The sequence below is a fragment of the Aulostomus chinensis genome, chromosome 7 (genome assembly GCF_037954235.1).
Source record: "Aulostomus chinensis isolate RoL2024-O1b breed Wild chromosome 7, RoL_Achi_v1.0, whole genome shotgun sequence".
NCBI classification, from domain to species: Eukaryota; Metazoa; Chordata; class Actinopteri; order Syngnathiformes; family Aulostomidae; genus Aulostomus; species Aulostomus chinensis.
Genome location: NC_141326.1, coordinates 18,807,321 through 18,828,046, shown reverse-complemented (window position 1 = coordinate 18,828,046; position 20,726 = coordinate 18,807,321). Strand labels below are relative to the sequence as shown.

The window sequence follows — 20,726 nt, the reverse complement described above, 5'->3', positions numbered from 1 at the left end:
AACATCATTAAATCACGGTACATCTGCAGACTGTCTGTCCTGATCTGGAATCAAGGGGCACATTTTTCTTACATGAGGAAGAATGTTTTGAGAAGTAGTGAGGATGTAGTTTCAGATAACCATCACTTCGCAAGTTAAAAAAAAAAGTGTTATTTTGTCTCAACCAAAGATGAGGAAGAAAAATGTCTCAAAGGATGAAATGTACAGTCATGAGGAAGGAAGAATAATAAAACTATTACCGTGCATGCAGTCGGTGGAGAATAAGTCGACATTTTCAGTAACTTTCAATGACAAACTACCAAACAGCCTGCCAAACCGACCTAAACATTCATGTCGATCTGAAGAGGACTTGCTGGCCTGTGGTAATTGTTGACCAGAATATTGGATGATAAATGTCGGCGCTCAGACAGAAGAGGCATCGTTCGCATTTTTCGTATTCGTGGGTTTGTTGACATTCTCAAGTCAGCAGCTAATCTTGATGTGTATTCAGACACATTCTGGCCATAAACACACTCATGTAAGATTTAATATGATGGCTGCATGTTGACTGCAGGCTGGGATTTTTTTTTTCCCCCTGATTAAACTCGCGTTTATTTCTCTGACAGGTCTTCCAGCTCTGCCATGTATCTGACTGGATAAAACCCCTTTCTTCTCCCTACACCACTGTAGTGCATTTCACTTAAGTGACTTTTTCCACTTAATTGTCTTACAAGGAATCATGGGAAGTGGCAGCTTGGTTGTCGCAGCCCCTGAATTATAAATCAGGACTGAGATCTTTCGGGCACAGTTGATCTTCAGTCTGCCCTACACACAAAGAAGTTACATTAAATAGATAAAGAATGTTTAGTTTTTTATTTTATTTTTCGCATTTGCATTTAATATTTTCAAAAATGAATTTGGTTTTATTTCATTTTATTTCGAATCGAAAATGTATTTTTTCCCTTGAAATTAGACTACATTGTTAAATATTTAACATACACAAACTGAAGTATTTTTGGCATCTCGTGACTCATCCGTCTGTGGAGACTGTTATTTAATATTTGAAAGAAGTATTTATACGTGAACTTGTATGAAAGGCCGATTCAAGTGGCGTTTCAATTTCAAAAGACAACTGGCTCATTAAATCCACGGGGTCTTGTTTTCAAACCTCCTTCATCAGCCGTCTAGACTTTTTATCAGCTCTTTCTCCAAATTGATGTCTTCTAGCTTTCTCTTGAGGCCCAGCGTTGACCTCCCATTTAAGGCCGCGACCTCTCGGAAGCTTAGATTGAGCCAGAACTGGGCTTAACGTGACAGGGTGTTGAGGGAAAGAGAGCCGCTCAGAAGCCTGCCGCAGCTTGGACGAAGCTGCGCAGTAACCCCCGCTGCTCATCCTCCAGGGTCAAAGTGCTAATAGTTTTAAACGTGCCCATAAGCTGCACTTTTTTTAATAATAGCAACCATATGGCTCGAGTGAAACTGCTTTAGCACACGTCTGCTCCACCGAAGGTTTGATACGAGATCACGGCAAGAAGTGAAGGGAAGGCCTGGTCCAAATTTTGGATGATTTGACGTAAGCGGAAGTTAAAGTCGGATGATCCTGATGTAATGGCATTTAAATGTGAGTTGAGAGCCTACTTTAAGCTTTGGCTTGCTATTTAGGTCATGGCCACGTAGAATCAACAGGGTTACTTTAGGGTACAGCCGACAAACACACCATCTCAGATTTAGTTTCCACTCAGAGGATTATGTCAAAACAAGAAAGCACTAGCGAAGCGTCCACTCAGACCTGCAACAATTAGCTGATCTGTTGTCGATTGACAGAAAACTCAACCGTGCATGTTGCTGTTTAGTCATATTTCATACTAAAACTTAACGTGACTTCACTAACGTGTGGATTTGATCCTTCATTTCAGGTTCAACATAAAATCTTTGAATACGTTATTTTGGATTGTTCATGAAATGAGAACACATTTTTACTTTTTTTTTTTTTGGTGGACATTTTACAGGTCAAATGGAGGCTAATGATTATTTTAAATCATCAAATTAATTAGCCAGTTCTGTCATTGATTTCTTGATCAGTTTTATTTAACGTTTGTGGGGGGGTTGGGGGCGTGCATCTAAAATAAGAACTCCAAAATGATGCTCTTAAATGATTGGTCAGTTAAAAAAAAAAAAATTGTACATCAATCACCCAATACTGATTAACTGAGGAAGTCACCGATACTGCAGCGCTATACTAACTAATCTAAAAGGAGGAGATTTCCTGCCTTCAGTACGCATAATTTCTCCTTCGATAACAATACTAAAAGCCAGTCAGGTGGGCTGAAGCTTTATACCCTGGGTATAAACATGTCATCTGGATAATTTTGGATCGCTGCAGATTTGGTCGCCTTTGTGCCTGATCAAAACAGACTTCCCAATGACTTTCGCATGATTTTTACCTGTTAATCATCCTGTCGACATGAGGGGAGGCGGTCTTTAACTGCATAAGCTGCTCGTGCATGTTTATTATGGGTTAAACCAAGTGTTTTTATAGAACTGTTTCCTGTCAGAAACCCGACCAGACCAACTTGGATGTTGCAGATGATGCTGCAGAATCGTTTTGATTATCAGACAAAGGAGCTTTGGGTAGATGTCTTAGAGAAGGTTGTGGGTTCATCTCAGCGTGCCTGAGGACAAGTGATTTTGAGATTAAGATCCATTGTACCAGTAAAATCTACAAACACATTCACAGAGTTAACAAGCTGATAAACTCTTCTCTGCAGATTGATAATTAGATTTTCATATGTAATTCATGCATTTCCTTTCTCTTGAAAAGTTTTGATTTGTTCTCATTTTTTTCATAATTGCTATTGAAAAATGTATCACTGTGAGTGCTACAGAAGGTTTTCTGAGCCAACCCACAGGTTAGCATCACCATGGGTTCCTTCAAACAACATCCAGTGGGATTTTTTATACCAGCAGCTGAAAATTAGTTACCCTTGCTATTGTAGCACCCAAAGACAGCAATTTGTTGGTGAGGCAGAAGAGTGGAAGTTTGTCATCCAGCCCTAGCGCCTGTGGGTTAGCCTCCTTGCTAGGAATTTGTGTTTGTGAAGCTAGTTCCCCTGCAAACCTCCACAGTAGAGCATAAAGCATATTGGTTATGTTAAGATACATGCTCTTCTTTCCCTGAAGCTTCAATGCTCCCATCCTTTGAAAGGAATTTTAATCTTTTTATCAACCGATGTGAGGTGAAATCTGCTCGATCAAGCTAACGTGCGTGCTGGTAGCTGCTTTTGTGGTGAACTAGAAAACGAACAGTGTTAACCAGAAAAAGGCTGCCTGGAGTTTTCTGTGCAGCTGATGCGATCAGAGGAAGCAGAGAAGGTGTGGTTGTGACATCTCTGGCCTCCTGCATCTCCTTAATCTTAGAAAACTCACTTCCACAGATAAATTGTGATGACCTCATGTATAGCAGAGGGACCCTAGCTTTCTGTTGACCTTTTGACACAAACCTATTCAGGCTTTAGCTGTGGAATGCCGAGACACTAGCCTATATCTTTAGTCAACATTTAGCTCACTTTCAGTTTCAATCTGGCATCTTGTCAAAGTGGCACAAGCTGTTTGTTTGGCCTCTCACGTCGCAGCGTCCCTCTGCTCTTTTATAGCGCCAGGGATTATTGAGCCAACTTGAGCAGGATTACTGGACGAAGAGAAGGAGTTGCCTTTGTACAGTGAGAGCAGGAAATGAACTGAGGACAAGGCCGACATAATGCAACTGACATTTCAGTTAGCATGAGCTTTTCCTTTTAACCTGAGGTGGTTTATAATCTCAACCTGCAGTCCCAAATTTAGCGCTGTGAAGCCCCCCTGTTACCCGTGTTAAATACCTATAAATGGAGCTGTGTCACTGCGGTTCACCTGACCTCCACATTTAGCTGATGAAGAGTGCAGTCAGCCCCTCACGACCATCATCTCCTCTCGTTGATATCTGCATCGAGTTTTGACTATAGAGGGTCAGCAGGGATATGTTTACGTCCACACTAATATTCCTCCGTTATGCTGAAAATGACAATATTCTGAACTTAATGAAGTTCATGGAAATCTTGCCCTGATTGTATTTCCTGAATTAAGCATTTTTTTATTATTAACACGTTGGGGGCATGCTCATACTTGTTGGGTTTTTGTAGGTTTTTTTTATTTGGACATAGAAATGACCTAGCTAGCTTAATGCTACCAGGTAGCCTGCAAGCAAGGGGTATAACTCTCGCCTGACTTCCCAAATTACATTAAAAGTCTTATTAATCTCTAACGATGTCACAATGAAGTAAGGAACAATATAATAGCAGATTGTTTTCTTTAATGAACATGCTTGAGGAGAAAATTCTAAGCGCACAAGAGGGAAACAACAGCAAACTGTAGCTCTACCCTTTGTCTTTCTGATTAGTGTGCATGTAAACAAGATTATTAGTGGAATGTTTCCTTCTTCTGATTTTTTCAGGAAAAGGGCAAAAACTGGAATAAAAGTAAAATGTCAGGTGCATCTACATGTACTCAGTGTGCTTGGGTGCAGCAAAGACAGATGTGGAAATAATGCATGAAGTTTCTTCAGAACAAATGGTTGTCCCCCATTTCCACAGTTTGCCTTTTTTATTTTTACATTTTTTTTCTGAAGTTTTTTTTTGTTTTGTTTTTTACATCTCCACATGCAGTCTGAAGGATAATGACGGCATCTGGGTGTTAATTAATATCTGGAAAGGGAAGACCTCATGAACAATAGCTCTCCCAGCCTTTACTGTTGGCCTCTAAACAAATTAGATGGAGACAAAAACACAAGAGCGGAGCTTTGTTATTGAATTACATCTGACATGCTCCCCTGAGAGTATAATTCACAGGGTACTAAAAGGCTTGGGCAAACTACAACAAGAACAAATTGGTTTGTTTTGTACTTATCTTGTAACGGGACTGCTGGAGGGGGAAAGGGATTTGGAGGCAGTTTGACAAAGAAGTGTGTTACAAAGATTACCCACGGCTGCGGCCCTGTATTGTCCTTCATGGTGATTTAATGTGCTTAAGTTAGGTTTTATTTTTTTTCTCCCCCTTTGCTTAATCCTGTCGAGGAAAAAAAAATGAAATATGTCCTTTTGGAGCTTATAGAGGCGCAGTTGTCTTTTTATATCTTCGGCCTGAGAGCACAGGTCTCTGGTCGCTGTCAGTGTTAGTTGTTTGAAATGAGAGAAAGAATAATGGCGGCACTGAGGTGCATGGGAATAAAAGTTGGTAATAGAAGTAATCAAGTCTGTCAGTGGTGCCCAGAGGGACCGTCCACGTGAAACAGACTGGATCAACTGTAATTTATAGCTTTATTTATCGTGTCTGCTCTGCTCCTCTCTGTATGCTCAAGAACATACATCATAGCGTGTGCAGCGTCTCCACGGCACCGATGCACCTGTTCATGAATGAATGGACAGGCGGGATGAAATATGTCAACTGAGAGGTTCGCTAATTAGTTAATTAATTATTCAACTGGGGCCGTGCAATAAAATCGATACTGAAGTATTTCCTCGAGTACTGTATTGATCTTCCAGCCCATGGTATTGATATTGTATCACAGTATATTGGGATACATTCATATCCTGCATGTTATTTCATGTTATATTTACTGTGTTACGGTTGGTTGAGTAACATAAAAACGTATCTGCACGCTATTTCTCAATATAACTAAACATAATTCTCAACATCTTTGCAAATACGCTGGATATTTTCTGACTGAAATATTTTGCTGAGTTGTCAATATAATGTGACGGACATTCAGTAGACCACCCAGGTGGTACACAGCAAGTAGTGTTTTGCAATATGTTGTTCTAAAATTGCTTTGCGAACCTTGTGTATCGTGACATTTATCATATTGTGTCTTTTTAGTACTAAAACTTACAGGTCTGACTCATATTAGCATTTGTGCAAACACAAAACTCTAGTGAGCAACCACTGGTTAGCTTCTGGTCTGATGCTATGATATACGTACCTTGTGCCACAATCTGGGTTCGAAAAACTGGAGCAAAGGGTTTAGAATAGGAGCCACTGAAACACCATCACTGGCCTCTGTGCTGCGTTCCAGTGTCTATGGCGGTTACCTTGTTTCCCAGCCTATCAGTGACGTGCAACGTGACCGCTGAAACAATTGAGAGGCAACTTACCGACATGCATTGGAAAAGGTTCACTCGGCTTTGTTTATGTGGTTTTACCTTGGTGTTAAAAACCCACATGCGCAGTGGAAAAAATGGTGTGTCACAATAATTTTGTCATTTCAGCAGGGTCATGTACACTAGTTTGATTTGCTGCTTCTTCATAAGTCTTCTTCTATATAACTCTTGGCAAGAAAGTGAATTTTCCAGTTGTTGAATTGTTTCTTCAAGACAAAGTGGACAGATTGCTTGTGTCATGTAAGACTTGGTCTTTTGCCATGTTTCCATGCAGCTTTCAAAGAGGTAGAAGAGAGTTTTTATCTTGAGCATCTCACATTTGGAAGGTTAGGAAGGGGGGGGTGTTGAACTGAGATTTTAGTGTTTATTTTAATGACGTTGAACTCGGTGTTTCATGGAAACTTAGAACAACAAAAAAATATAATCGCTAACTTCAAAATCGCAGAATGCTGGTGCAGAAGCAGCTGATTGATAAGGAAGCGTGGTCCCTTGTAGATTAGGGATCTTTTTGACGTGCAGGCCTTGCACTGTGGTGCAACATTATCATCGAGGAAACAGTTTGTCTTAAAGTGACCGGGATCAGCCCGGATCTCAGTGGAAACATTTATCCTCACAGTGGCTGTAGGCTTGCAGAGTGGTCGTCTCCTGGAAGGTGATTTCACTAACTTAATTTCCTCTTTGTGGTTTTCCTGTGGTGAAGGCAATTGTGATGTTGTTGCTATGGGAAGACAACACTCAGTTTCTAAGGAAACACTTGAAACAGAGTATGCACAGGCCTCATTTGCAATACCACAGGCAAATTTGCTCATCACACAGTGACATGAAAGGGTTGTTAAACTGCGCAGTTTGATCGGTATCTAGAAAACAATCCCCAGTGTGCCGCCACATTACTCGTTCCTGAGCATCTACTGAAGGGATGGAGAAGTCTGAGCACCTCACTCCCTGACACAGAGGACCTTGATTCAGTGATGAAACCATGATGCATTACTTCATTACTTTTTTTATTTTGCAACTACTTGCTACTTTTAAAACAATCATGAAACAGTGTTTAAACAGTGTTTAATAGGAATTTTTATTGACATAAATGAACGCTTTTTGATTACCCTTACCAGTACTGATTGATTATAATCAATATAATCAGTCAATTATAGTTGGTGGTATTGATCCAAAGATTTGTGGATGCTTGATTTTTAGTAACTTTAAGTTAAAGTATTGCTTTAGAGTACTCACAAATAGACATTCTGAGGTTTTGATGTTTTTCACCATTGCATCACTTGTGACTCCACCATCCAGAAAAAGCCAGTGGCGTATGTTTAGCTTGAAGCTAATGTTGCAAGAAGGTCAAGAACTACCAAAAAAAAAAAAAAAAGTCTGATGTTTTCAAACTCCAAGGCCCATCATCCGGGATAATCCACGTCAACTTTATCCTCCCATACGCTCAGGAATTAAAAAAACAACTCTTTGATTGGAGCTAAAAACTAACTATGACACTTCAGGTTCGGCGCCTGTTGCCAGTAGCTCTGAGTGTGACCAGCTGGAGTGTTCGGTTGAACCGACTCACTTGCCGTTGTCTATTCTCTTTCACGTTGGTGCCAAACTGGCGGGGTTATAGTTTTTATTAAAGAAGGAACCAGAGAATCAGAACCACTGATACAGAAGAAAGCACCATGGAGAGCAAAGTGTGTGTAGAAGCTCAAGACTCATGATAGACGGGGAGAATTAGTTTTTAGCCTGGCGAGTATCTCTCAGCCTGTGTTGAAGGCATTACTTGCTATCTGTTTTTGTCTCTTTTCTGATGAAACCTTTGTGGTTAACTAAAGGAAGAAGCAAAAAACTGTCAGGCTCTGACACCGCATGGACAGACACCTCCACCTTTGTTCATTTCCTTCAACTGAAGTTTTATCTCTCTGTGTGTATGAGCGTGTCAGCCCACCGCAACTTCTCTTTTCCTTTCACTGCCTGCCGTTCTTGCCTCAACAACTTGTTTCTAAAACAATTTCTGGCGCTGAGCTGCACCGAATCTGTGAGCCATTTCCTTTATGTTTGGAGTATGTGAATAAGGCCACAATTAAGTTGAATACGTTGATTCCTATGTGGGTGGTCAAGGCTGGAAGCAGACAATGAATTCACTCTAGCAGCACATACAAAGCTTAGTCAAGGTTTCCACACTGTATTCATTAAGTAGCTGCTCCTGGCATTTGGACAGGATCTCTCGCTGGAGATGCTGAGCTGATAGCAGTTTGGACCAACCTGCAGACAGTAAAGGGGACGTTACTAATGCTGCAGGGGCCCAGGAGGAAGTTGGATAGCATAGATGATTGCATTTTATTTTGATGGTAATTTGAAGCTGGCATTGCTGTTCTTATGTGTGGTCAAACTTAGAACGGCATTTGGTATCTTGCCATGTGCCAGATCCACTCCAACACTTGCTGCTAAGTCTGATAATACCACAGATCACTGCACATACAGGCAGGCAGGAATGTGTCCCTGAAATTGAGCTTTGAGTCGTCATTATCTGCTTGAGTCGGTGTGCCAGACTGCAGCCCCGCCAACGGAGCTCGAATGAGGATTTTGGATAAAGCTCAAGAGTTTTATCTTCTGTTGTTTTCGAAGGACGGGACAAGACTACCGGTTCTGTTTCAGGTGTCATCCACAGTTTGTGTTCAGTGTGTCAACCTTCAAGGGTGAGAGGGTCGGGTCATCATAATGAGCACATGCCATTTGCTGGGTGTGTGTCACCGCCACTACTGCTTGATGTGATTGTTCATGACAGTCAAAACTAACAGTACCTGCAGAATTTCACAACCTTTGCTGTTGTTGTGCAGGAATCCTCTTCTCTACGCTGGTGTTCGGGCCAGCCTGCGGGTTCATCCTTGGCTCCCTCTGCACCAAGTTTTACGTGGATGCAGTCTTCATTGACACCAGTGAGTTTCACATTTAATGCTGCACCGTGTTATTATGTTTCTGTGTGTATGTGGGTTATTGACCTCTGCTGGGCTTCTTGACAGGTAAGCTTGGCATCACTCCTGACGACCCGCGGTGGATCGGGGCCTGGTGGGCGGGCTTCCTCCTGTGTGGTGCCTTACTCTTTTGTTCAGCTCTCTTGATGTTTGGCTTCCCTCAGTCGCTGCCAACCAAGGAGCGAGAGGAGGCGGCGGACAGTGAGCAGGTTATGCTTCCTCCTTCTCTCAATCCAGACTTTGAGACTCCTAAGCCCAGCAATGGGGTTGTGAGCAACCACGAGCAAGCCAACAGCCCCACCTGCTGTCAGCAACTCAGGGGTGAGCGTTCAACATCTTCAGTCACACTGCAGCAGTTTCCCTTTGAGGAAGAAAGTCATAAATATTACATTTATGTCTGCATATGCCATTTATGAATTCTAAAAATAAGTAAACTACTATCCGCTTTTCACCGTCTGTTATATTCTACTTGATTGTCATACTGAGAATTTAATCTACCTGCAATTATCTGACTCACCAGGTACTTTTCAGATTAAAACCACAAAACAAACCACTGATCAGGTTGTTAGATATGAGTCATTGTCAATAGAGGTGCAGGTTTTGAAGTAATGATATAACAGGGGATATGAAAATAGCACAAGGAGGATTAGTAGTCTGGATCAGATACTTCCTGAATGAAAAAATTAGGTTTTAAGTTTTAAATACAGAATTTCACAAAGTTCATTTGATTTGTTTTGAGTGTTAAATGCAACAGTTGCAGAGATATTGTAAGTGCAACACTGAAACAAGACATATGCAGGCTAAAAGAAGGAGTTACAGATGAAGAAAATACATGGAAATAGAAAAAAATTCCAAAAACATCGTTTCCAGAGAGGCTGAGATGCTGATAAGACAGCCAGATGTGTGAGCTGAGGGACAGTTTTGGTGCCGTTGTTTCCAGGGTGTTTCTGTACATTTCAAATTGATGAGGAATGTTTTCCTCACTTCGTTGGTTTCTTTAGTTCTTGCGTGTTGACCTCTAGCCAGATAGATGAACGGCCATCGTCTCTTCTTCCTGTTTGTCTACCAGTGATCCCCAAGGTGACCAAGCACCTCCTGTCCAACCCCGTGTTCACCTGCATCATCCTGGCCGCCTGTATGGAGATTGCAGTTGTGGCTGGTTTCGCAGCTTTTCTGGGCAAATACCTGGAGCAGCAGTTCAACCTCACCACCACCTCTGCTAACCAGCTGCTAGGTGTGTATTCGCAGCACGCAACTGCACCATCCCACACACACACACACGCACACACACACACACACGTGTGTCACAGTATGATGTTCCAACATTCCCTCTCAGGTATGACAGCCATCCCATGTGCGTGTCTGGGGATCTTCATGGGCGGTTTGCTGGTAAAGAAGCTGAACCTGTCGGCACTGGGCGCCATCCGCATGGCCATGCTGGTTAACCTAATCTCCACAGCGTGCTACATCTCCTTCCTGTTCCTGGGCTGTGATACGGGTCCCGTCGCAGGAGTGACGGTCATGTACGGCAACAGGTGCGAGAATAACGTACTGGTGACGCTGTTTTTTTCAGTTGAGTTTTGAGTGGATTTTCTATGCGTCAAGTGCATTTCATACATCAGATAAGAAATAGGGTTGATTAAAAAAGAAACACTGTGAATCATTTTATCATCATTATGTATTTACATACCCCAGACTTAAGACCTGGCTCAGAAATGCATTACTAATACATGCATTTTGAATTTGATGACACAGATTTCCTGATCTAAGAAATGTGAGCAGTTAACAGCACGATGGCAGTGAGAACTAACGCCACTGCCAAGGTTAGACGACTTTTATCGGAGGTGAATTGCAGAGTGGAAATGTGTCTATAAAAATTCTCATCACTGCCGGTCATCGGGGCACAGTGGGCGTATTTTTTATTCAAACAACTTTGTGTCGTCTTATCAAGTCTATAAAAAGGTTTTCTATCCGGAGGGTGGCTTCATCAGGAAGAGGAGCGTGAGACTGAATACGAATGCAGCAGCCTTCACTCAATCACTCCCCAAACCTGTGAAAGTCAAAATAAATCAAAAGCACTTCAGGGCCTTCAATTTGATTTCATATTGATCAACTGGTCAACTATGGCTACTAGCTTCTTCTTTAGAAATGCTGTTTTATTTATGGGACTGGGCATCCAGCAGTCTCTGAGTGTTGATGTGAATAACAATGCCATGTTCACGATGAATTTTTCTGTTTATTCACTGGTCGGTTTTCTACTGTCAAGAATTAAAAATATGTCATTGTTGGTGGTGACAAATACTGTGTCAATGGACTGTAAACAGTGCTTATTGTATTCTAAAAGAGGGAAAAATAAAATTTGAATCATAATCAGCAGAACTGCCAGAGTAAAAGAAGTCTGACCATATTTGATGCCAGTTTGCAGTATTTTGATTGTTTACTACATCACAACAAACTTCTTGAGGAACAAGAGATTGTAAAGGAAACAAGGGACAATAAACAATGTTACAGAGGACACGTTACTTCATTACTCTGATGTACAAGCATTACAAAGTATTTCACAGAATATCTTTTCTTGCCTGCCAGTGGCTACAGTTAGCGTGCTCTGTACTGTGTCGCAGGGCTCCAATTTGATCGTACCTTAAACGCACCACACTAGATTTCATTCGTTCTGTGGCAGGAACCAGAGTGAGAAGACTTGCTCACCAAGGACGGCCTTCACTCTTCTTTAGATGGCAGACTTTTTCTACCTTGAATGCAAATGCAGTATTCTGGAGGGATCTGTCAGAAGAAGCTAATTTAGTTTTCAGACCGGCCTTTACTGGTTTTCAATTCAGTAGCCTGAACTCAACCTGCTCTGGAGGTGGTTAGAAGTGCATTGCAGTTTCCATGGAGATGCACCTCTGTTAAAAGCGGGAACCAGAGACCCATATTATCACTAAAAACCCTTTGTATTCTTACAACAGAGCACCTCTTTGATTTGATGTGTCCCTTGCACCGATACAGTTGTTGTTCACAGTAGGTTTGGGTGTTGAGGTTCCTCTGTGTCTCTGTTCAGGACGCTGCAGGTGGGCGAGAAACCAGAAGCTCAATGCATCAGTCACTGCAACTGCTTCACGTCCTCCATCAGCCCCGTGTGCGGCTCCAACGGCATCACCTACCTGTCGGCCTGCTTCGCTGGCTGCACCCGGCCAGAGAGCGTACAGACCTCCTCGACCATCTCTCAGGTCCTTGCGCTGTGATTGTGTTCACTAATCATTATTGTATCGCAGAGAATCTGCCAAAATTTCCTTTGCTCTTATTATAAGCGTACTTCAAAATCATGAAAGTAGTATTTCATAGGTCTGTCATCAGCCGGGTTTGTATTAATTAAGTCGTACTGTGGTTTTTAAGATCAGATAAATGTCTTCTGTATTCAAATCACGCGCAGACAGAATCAGTCTCAGCTCAGCAGCACACAAATCTCCCAGCTGTATCACTGCTAGCTGCTGTTGGAGTTAATCTCTAGGTTCAGTTGTGTTGACACTAATCAGCTCCTTCACATTTGTCCTGATGTGAACACAGCGCAGAGCAAATATAACACATTTTAACTAATAATTGGAATTAACTTTTTTTTTTTTTTCCCCCTGCTCACAGAACCTGACTGGATGTTCTTGCATATCTGCTGAGAGTAAATTTGCCACAGCGGTTCCAGGTAAATGTCCGACTCCGGGCTGTCAAGAGGCTTTCCTAGTCTTCCTGTGCGTCATCTGTGCCTGCAGCCTGGTGGGCGCCATGGCCCAGACGCCCTCCGTTATCATCCTAATCAGGTTTGTTTGTGGATGTCTGTGATTGTTGAGCCTATGATAAAAGTGTTTATGTGGGTGCATGCAAAAAAAACTGTGAATCCCCCTTTTGTCCTGAAGGACTGTGAGCCCGGAACTGAAATCCTACGCCCTGGGAGTCTTGTTTCTTTTGCTGCGGCTCCTCGGTAAGGACTAGTTTTGAATTTTTATATTTATATTTCATATTCTGCTGCTGCAGATGCTAACCAACATGATGTCACTACTGTTTTGTTGCTTTTTGGGGATGATTATATGAAAACCTTAACATAAAGCTGTTAATAATCTGTTTTTAATTCCCATGAAAAGAAACCAAAACCAACAACTCTGACACAGCTTTCCCGTCTGCCTTGTTACACACTTTATTTTCTTCAGAAACCTGTGAAATAAACTTGTTACGTCAAATAAGTGGGAAAAACTTGCACGAGTCCTCAAAAGGGTGGATCTTGATCGCCCCCTTGTGGCTGGATTCAGTATTGGTGATAAATCCCAGTCCAGCTCCATCTCCAAGGGTTTAGTGATTGCTTCTGTTTTCCAGGCTTCATCCCCCCTCCTCTGATCTTCGGTGCTGGGATCGACTCTACATGCCTTTTCTGGAGTTCAGACTGTGGCGATAAAGGTGCTTGCCTGCTGTACGACAATGTCAAGTACAGACATCTGTACGTGAGCCTTGCCATCATCCTCAAGGGCGTCGCCTTCCTCCTTTACACCACCACGTGGTATTGCTTACGCAGGAACTACAAGAAGTACATCAAAACTCATGAGGGCCACATGACACCAACTGATTTTTACCCCTCACTCACAGAGGGCCCCAAACTAGTGGACAGGACAAAGTTTATATACAACCTTGAGGACCATGAGTTTTGTGAAAATATGGAGTCAGTCTTATAGTTTGAAAGCAAGAGACAGAAAACATGAAAGACTTTTTTTTTCTAAAGCAAGGGGTGGACAACATGGAAGACTGATCTTTCAGTGGAATATTTTATGATTTTATTCTTTTCTCAGAAGAATAGAATGCAAATTGTTTTGTTTTTTTTATTAAAGGGCCTCTAGAACCATTGCTGTGCCCTCCACGTCCTCAGTAAACTTTTGAGTGGGTCCATTTTAGCAGTTTACGCATCAGCGAGATCTCGTCCAGTGTTGCTGGTGAATTCCTGTGTTTGATTATGGTGGTAGGAGACTGTCGGACTAGTTCAATATTAGAGAGAGGACATAACTAGAGTTGCCATATTCTTTTAGCTCCGTCACGATTCCACTGTTTGTGTAAAAACTAAACAAAAAAAAACACGACAGTGCACTGTGTGTTCTGTCAGTCTCTCTCTCTCTCTCTAAAGAATGAGATTTTTATGAGTTTAAGTAAAAAGTTTGGGCTGTTCATCACTTATTCATATTTACAAGTTGCCAAGTTGTTTACAAGCTCATAGTTCACCAATGCATTTTATTTCAGAGATGCAGGAAGGTTTCAAAGAGCGGAATCACCCCGACTTGTTCATTATAGTGGCCTATTAGATGTTTTAACTGTCCGAGAATCCAGTCGAATACTGTCGGTAGACGGCGTCTTCCTGTTCTTGACTGGTTGGTTCGTGTTCTCTTGCTGGATCATAGGCACTGTTTTTGATACTGCTTTAGACAAGACTCTCAAGTCTCGTCTCATAGCCGCACATGTGCAATTCATATCTGATACCTCTGTCTTTATTACTAGCGACTGTTTTCCATCAGAGCAGTTTGTTTTGACTTCATGTTTGTCTTTACATTTGCAGTGTGTATTCAGCCTAATTTGTCTTAATAAGGGATTATTCAGATAAGATTGTTAATTGTATTTTCTTTTTTGACTTTTGCGCCTAGTGGAAGAGCATTGAAGAAAATCAAGATTAATATTTTTATGTGTTTTTGACATTGAATTAAAAGTGATTAGGAGTAATATATTTGTTTCTTTAGGCCCAGAATGTTTTATTGAATTGTATATGAAAGGACAGAATAAATGATAACATGAGTTCATGCAGTAACACAAAAGAGACGTAGCAAGTTGCTCGCATCTTTATTCAACCGCCATTCCTCGTCCACCGGTGAAACAATAAAATGCCGTAGTGCCCAACGTCTGGCTGCCACACCAAGTTAGAGACAAAAACAATAGGAATCCAGCCTAGACCTTGGTGACAATTGCAGTATAATATAATAAACATGTAGTAAACATATTTTGGCAAATAAAATACTTTATTTATCAAGACATGTGATGTTGATGTTCCAGCATATTGGTCTATCTTATGCTTATCAGATGAATTTAAACACTTGCCTTTCTCTTGAATCAATCTCGACATTGTATCTGTCACATCTCATTCACAATTTCAACTCATGTAGTTAATAACTTGCAATTTTTTCCACCACAAAAACGGTATTTTATGCAGATTTTTATCATGTTTTTTCTTCAGTGGAGGATGTTTCATGACTCTCCACTCTGGATGTCCACTTTAAATCCATCCATCCATCCATTCTCTACCTCTTATCCTGTTAAGGGTCATGGGAGCTGGAGCCTATCCCAGTGAGAGGCAGGGTTCACCCTTGACAGGTCACCAGTCCATCGCAGGGCCAACACATAGAGACAGACAACCATTCACCCTCACAGTCACACCTACGGTCAATTTAGAGTATCAATCAGCCTCGTCCTCTCTTGATGTCTTTGGACTGTGGGAGGAAGCTGGAGTACCAGAGAGAACCCACACAGGAACAGGGAGAACATGCAGACTCCACAAAGAAAGATCCCTTGCTGGAGCCGGGGCTTGAACCTGGAACCTTCATGCTGTGAGGAGAGAGTGCTGACCACTGCACCACCATACAACCCCCACTTTATATTACATCTTGGTATTAACAGGGTCGATGATTATCATCATATGATAGGGTGCTGTTTCGTTGTAATGGCTTTGAAATATCAAAATTGTTCATTGTTATTTAATGACATAATTCATCCCCTCTTCTGGAAAGATCCAATTTTATTTGTTGTTGATGATGATGATGATGATGCTTCACAAAAAAGTATTATTTTTTACATCTGTTAGTCACACTTGGATGAATTGAATTCCAGAAGAATTTTTTGTCCCCTTTGTGACTTCTTTGTTAGATCCAGACTTCAGAAAAGGCCAGCCTGATACTCGTAGCTGGAACCTAACGGAGACTAAAGATTAATAACAGCAGAATTATCCAAAACATCTGTGTGAAGTACAATCAGAGTCAGCTTTATCCAGTCGTGTGTTCAATCAGTGCCATGACGCGTCAAGGAGCAACATTTTCCAACTTTTGCATTTAAGCTGCAAACTTTTTATGACTCAAGTGCAATCATTTTGGAAATGTGCAAGCCCCATTTGCAGTCATGTATGCCATTACAAAATCGCAATTTTGTTGGATTGATTGTTCCTCAAAACTTCAATTGAAACTTTAAAAAACAAAAACAGTCGTGTTTCTACACTCGTGCAGTTAGTGTGCTTGCATATTCGGTTGAAATCATGATTTCTGCTGTCAAATGGCGTGAGTCACATGTCTTCAAATACATATTCATCATCAACATCTTCCACTTTGTCAGGAGACAAGCGGACAGACAAACATAAATAAAAGACACTTTTCAAAGCTTCTTTTTCCTAAACCAATTCTGAGGCTCATGTCTTCCCACCAGTCACTGGTCTTGTAAACTTTATGCCTCCCTTTGTCGACCATCTTCTCCTGGGATTTTATGCCTCCCTGTGTGTTATCACACAGAAACAGCTCACACCTGCTCCTGTAACCTTGAGCAGTCAATCCAGCTCACCCTGTGGGACATGCACCCCTGTAACTTGAATCAGGGTCACACATTTTATACATGTATATGTATGTATGTGTATATATATATATATATATATATATATATATATATATATATATATATATATATATATATAGTTCTGCCCACAATCCAGGTACTCCTCAAAAAATGACAGGTAAGGTCAGCCACACTCCATATCCTGTGACCTAATGTGCTCATTGTAAGTAAGATGATGCTCCTGCCTCTGTCATTTTGCTGTCCCCCGCAATTTAATCCTCAGAATGCATAACATTGTAAAAGCGTATTAGCATATAGCATCAATTCTGTCTGTCCACAGCAGCCCATAGGTACTTCGTTTAGAGAAATGGCTGGCAGAGGCAATACATCAACACAGATTTGCTGAAGACTGATTGAAGACAACCATGAGGTGTTTCTTCCGGCTCAGGATGGCCACTAAACCATCACACGCTTCACTGTTTCCCATTACTGATGTTTCCTCTCTTTTCGAGTACTTCTTGATGGACTTGTTGGTCCACCACTCAAGTCCGGGAGGTCCTACCCGCTGCTCAAGGAATGTAACGACTAAATGGTTGGAGGTCGGTTCATTTCTGCTTTTCTGAGCTCAGTACCGTTAAATTAGATTTCTTTTTTGGACTTTATAGACTTGTGAATACCTGGGCTCCTCAAAGTGGACCAAATGCATCAGAAATGTTCATGTTTGTGGAAGCAAGGCTGGGACCTTCCATCATCACACTGCTGAAGGGATGAAACTGAATTCTCCATCAATCGTTTTGATCATTCCACCAGCTGTAAGACAGCCGCATCATTACCAGGAGACCTCATTTGATGTTAAGTTAGATGGAAAAAAAACAAAACAGTGAAATACAGTCGTCGTTTGCCTCATTTTCAGAAGTAATGTCTATTTGAATTAACAAACAAAACTGTTCGGTGATGTGGACTGAATGAGAGCTACTCAGCTTTTATTCACAAACTGGACTCAGTTTTGATAATGAAAGGAAGACATTTAATGTTTAAAAAGGAAAAAAAGCTGTTTCTTTGTAGTCAAAAAACAACACCTCCCCCTTCGAAAGGGCATCTTCCTTTGGAGAGAAGCACACCTGCATCCAGCCAATTAGTGGCTGACCCAGGTCTGCGAAAGCAGTGGAGACGAGGGGGGTGGTATGCCACTGCATCTGGGCACTTTTGCACAATTCATGAGCTGCTAACTTGAAGAGTGATCAGATAAGCATGTGCCTGGATTAAAAAGTCCCGTCCTAATTAAGTCGCAACATTGAAGTCATTTAGGATCTCAGAAGTGTAAAACAGGCAATCAGCATGAGGCGTCAAGACAAAAACATTTTAAACACACAACCCTGCAGAGTCGTCTTAGAGCAAATCAAATACAACTGAGTTGGAATGAATTTGGTGCTTTACTCACAGATCTTTCTGAGCTAAAATAATTAATTGATTTCTGAGTAAATAATAAATTATAACTTCATTCAAATTTTTAATGCTTGGAGCATGGAGTGAAGCAGCTTCCCTGGAACACAACATTCCATCATGGCAAAGCTTTTAAAATGTGATATACGTGACCGGAATAAGAGTTTTTTGTCACTTTTTTTTTGGTTTTGTTTTTTCAGTAAAGTCTAATAGCACAATTATATTCTTTTAGCAGGAAAAGGGGGGGGGGGCGGGAACCCTGCTATCAACAGCATCAGGTAACAAGACTCTGACCAAGCAGGAGTTGGTGGAGTTGCCCTCTGATTGTGTCTGGGTGAGCGCGGTTTGTAAAAATCAATTATCTTAGTTCTTAACTCTGATTTAGACAAAATATTTAGCAAAATACTACAACATTTTATTTTAACGAATCAAATCCTGCTTCAAAGCAACCTGCTGGATGCAGAGGGCTTGGCGCCTCCAGGAGTTATTCATTATTACTGTCCAACAAACCTTTGAAAAAAAAAACTGATGGGGTTTCATCAGCCAAAAACCATCTGGTGTGATTTGAAGGCATTATTTTATTATTTTACACCGCACTGCATCTCATGCTTCCAAACAGGACATCGTTGAGCGGCAATATATAGGACAGTATAAAAATAAAAATCCCTTATTTAAAAATGCTTAGGTCTGGCTGGCTTGGGGGGCAGGTCCTGGTCCTGGTCCTGGTCCTGGTCCTGGTCCAGCAATAATCTATATTCAGTTGGTGTTACTACGTAGAGGCATTGTGCTGTCAGCTACAGGACTGATCAAAACCTGAGAGGTTTAATACATGCACACCCAAACAGTTTTGTGGATCTGCTGTAGATTGATCGAGAGATCAATACAAACATATAAAGAGTGAAATAACCTTTCGATCTGAGTATTTCCTATATCTCAGCCCTCCCCAGCAGCAAGGAGCTGAGCTGGGCTGCTTATGCGAGCACATCATAAGCCCATAATTGTGCTCTTTTTTTTTTTGCAACGCACCGAGGGAGAAGCCTTCTTGCGTGCCGTCAATCCAGAGGAGCGTTCATACTTTCCCAGCAGAGAAGAATTCATCAATTGGGGCTCAGAAATGGGGAGCACTTGGAGGAATTGCATCATCATACGTCCATTCAGCAGGTGAGAGCATGTCGAACATGACATCGTCCCAAATGATGACATATAGAGCCTTGTCAGGCCATAACAGCTCTCTCTTTCCTCAGGTTGAACCAGTTTTTCATTCAGTGAATCAAGAAATGTCACAAGTTGTCACGTATTTTATGGGGCAAAGGCCGTAATGATTGGAGATGGCAGCACACGCGTGATGTTGGTGCCCTTCTGAACAAGATGTTCCTGCCGCCCCTCCTCACTTTAGAGAGGTTGAAGCTGGATCAATTAAAAAAAAAAAAAAAGATGAATCAAATTCCAGTTGTTTTTGTTTGTGTTTTTCATAAAGAGTATGATTCCAGTTACATGCTGACAAGTCACAATTAACTATACTATACTAGCGTCTCTCCTCCTCGCTACGTTAGTTCGGACAGAGCAGCTTCCTCATTCTAGCATGGTCGTGTGTGGACTTGATCAATAGCAGCCACTGACACTCTGATTTTTTTTTTTTTAAATGCAGCCAGATCTGCAGTTGCCTGGATTTCACGCAGTATAATCACATTTTTGCCTCCCGTTCAACATTTAGGATCATTCCCCTGCATCCAGTGTGTGGTAGTCCATGGAGTCTACAATTGAAATACAGAAATGCATGAAATGCTTTCTTCTGCCAACAGTGCGACAGTGGTAATGTGGAACATTGTGGCTCATTCAGAAAAAGTCTAATAATGGACGCAGCTGTGCTCCGACTGACAATGGGCCTCAGACTTTGTCCCCTCCACCAAAGGACAAGCCATGATTGATGACGTGGTCAACGATTGTTGAATTTCTTTTGAAACTTGAGCTCTATTTGTCCTCTTGCTAACCCGCTATTTCCTGGCCCCGTATTCATAGCAACACTGGAGTAGCATCTGATGTGTGTTTTTATTTTTTGTGCTGATTTACTGTAGGAGTTGTGCACACATGGCGCGTTAGAAATCCATAATTATGTAAGTAATTTCTATCGGCTGTGAACAGATGTTTTACATTTGTTGGACACATAATCGAATGGAGTTTTGGGGTCCCTATGACATTTTACTGAAATTAGAAACTGTTTGGCAGTAAAAGAAAAACCTGTGGAACAATTAAAATGCTTGAGCGCATTTGCAAGCGGTGTTCTGCCTTGCTAGCAAGGTGATGATGATCACATTGATCCCAGTTTCGGTGAGTATTAGAGAGAGAAATTGTAAATAACAAATGACAAATTCAGCTCGTTGCATCCTCACTCTGGCTTCCTTTCCTCTCTTCTCTGTGATAAAACGGCTCTACGGGATGGAAAACAAACTCGACAAAATCCAAAGCACATTCTGGAACTAGAACGAAACCTTCAGCAAGGCTGACGTGATGTATTTCAGACTTTTCCTGCTTTGTTAATGTAGATTAC

General features: G+C 41.5%; 1 protein-coding gene across 1 annotated transcript in view; it reads left to right on the top strand.

Moving 5' to 3' along the window:
• The window catches only part of slco3a1a (solute carrier organic anion transporter family member 3A1a), a 32,724-nt gene extending 17,464 nt beyond the window's left edge, over window positions 1-15,260 (top strand). Inside the window, exons 3-10 of the mRNA XM_086208961.1 lie at window positions 8,993-9,091; window positions 9,176-9,448; window positions 10,197-10,361; window positions 10,464-10,662; window positions 12,186-12,354; window positions 12,764-12,936; window positions 13,033-13,097; window positions 13,487-15,260. Coding sequence (XP_086065087.1) covers window positions 8,993-9,091; window positions 9,176-9,448; window positions 10,197-10,361; window positions 10,464-10,662; window positions 12,186-12,354; window positions 12,764-12,936; window positions 13,033-13,097; window positions 13,487-13,839 — 1,496 coding nt within the window. The 3' untranslated portion in view covers window positions 13,840-15,260. The remainder of the gene's footprint in view (window positions 1-8,992; window positions 9,092-9,175; window positions 9,449-10,196; window positions 10,362-10,463; window positions 10,663-12,185; window positions 12,355-12,763; window positions 12,937-13,032; window positions 13,098-13,486) is intronic.
• Window positions 15,261-20,726: the final 5,466 nt, after the last annotated feature.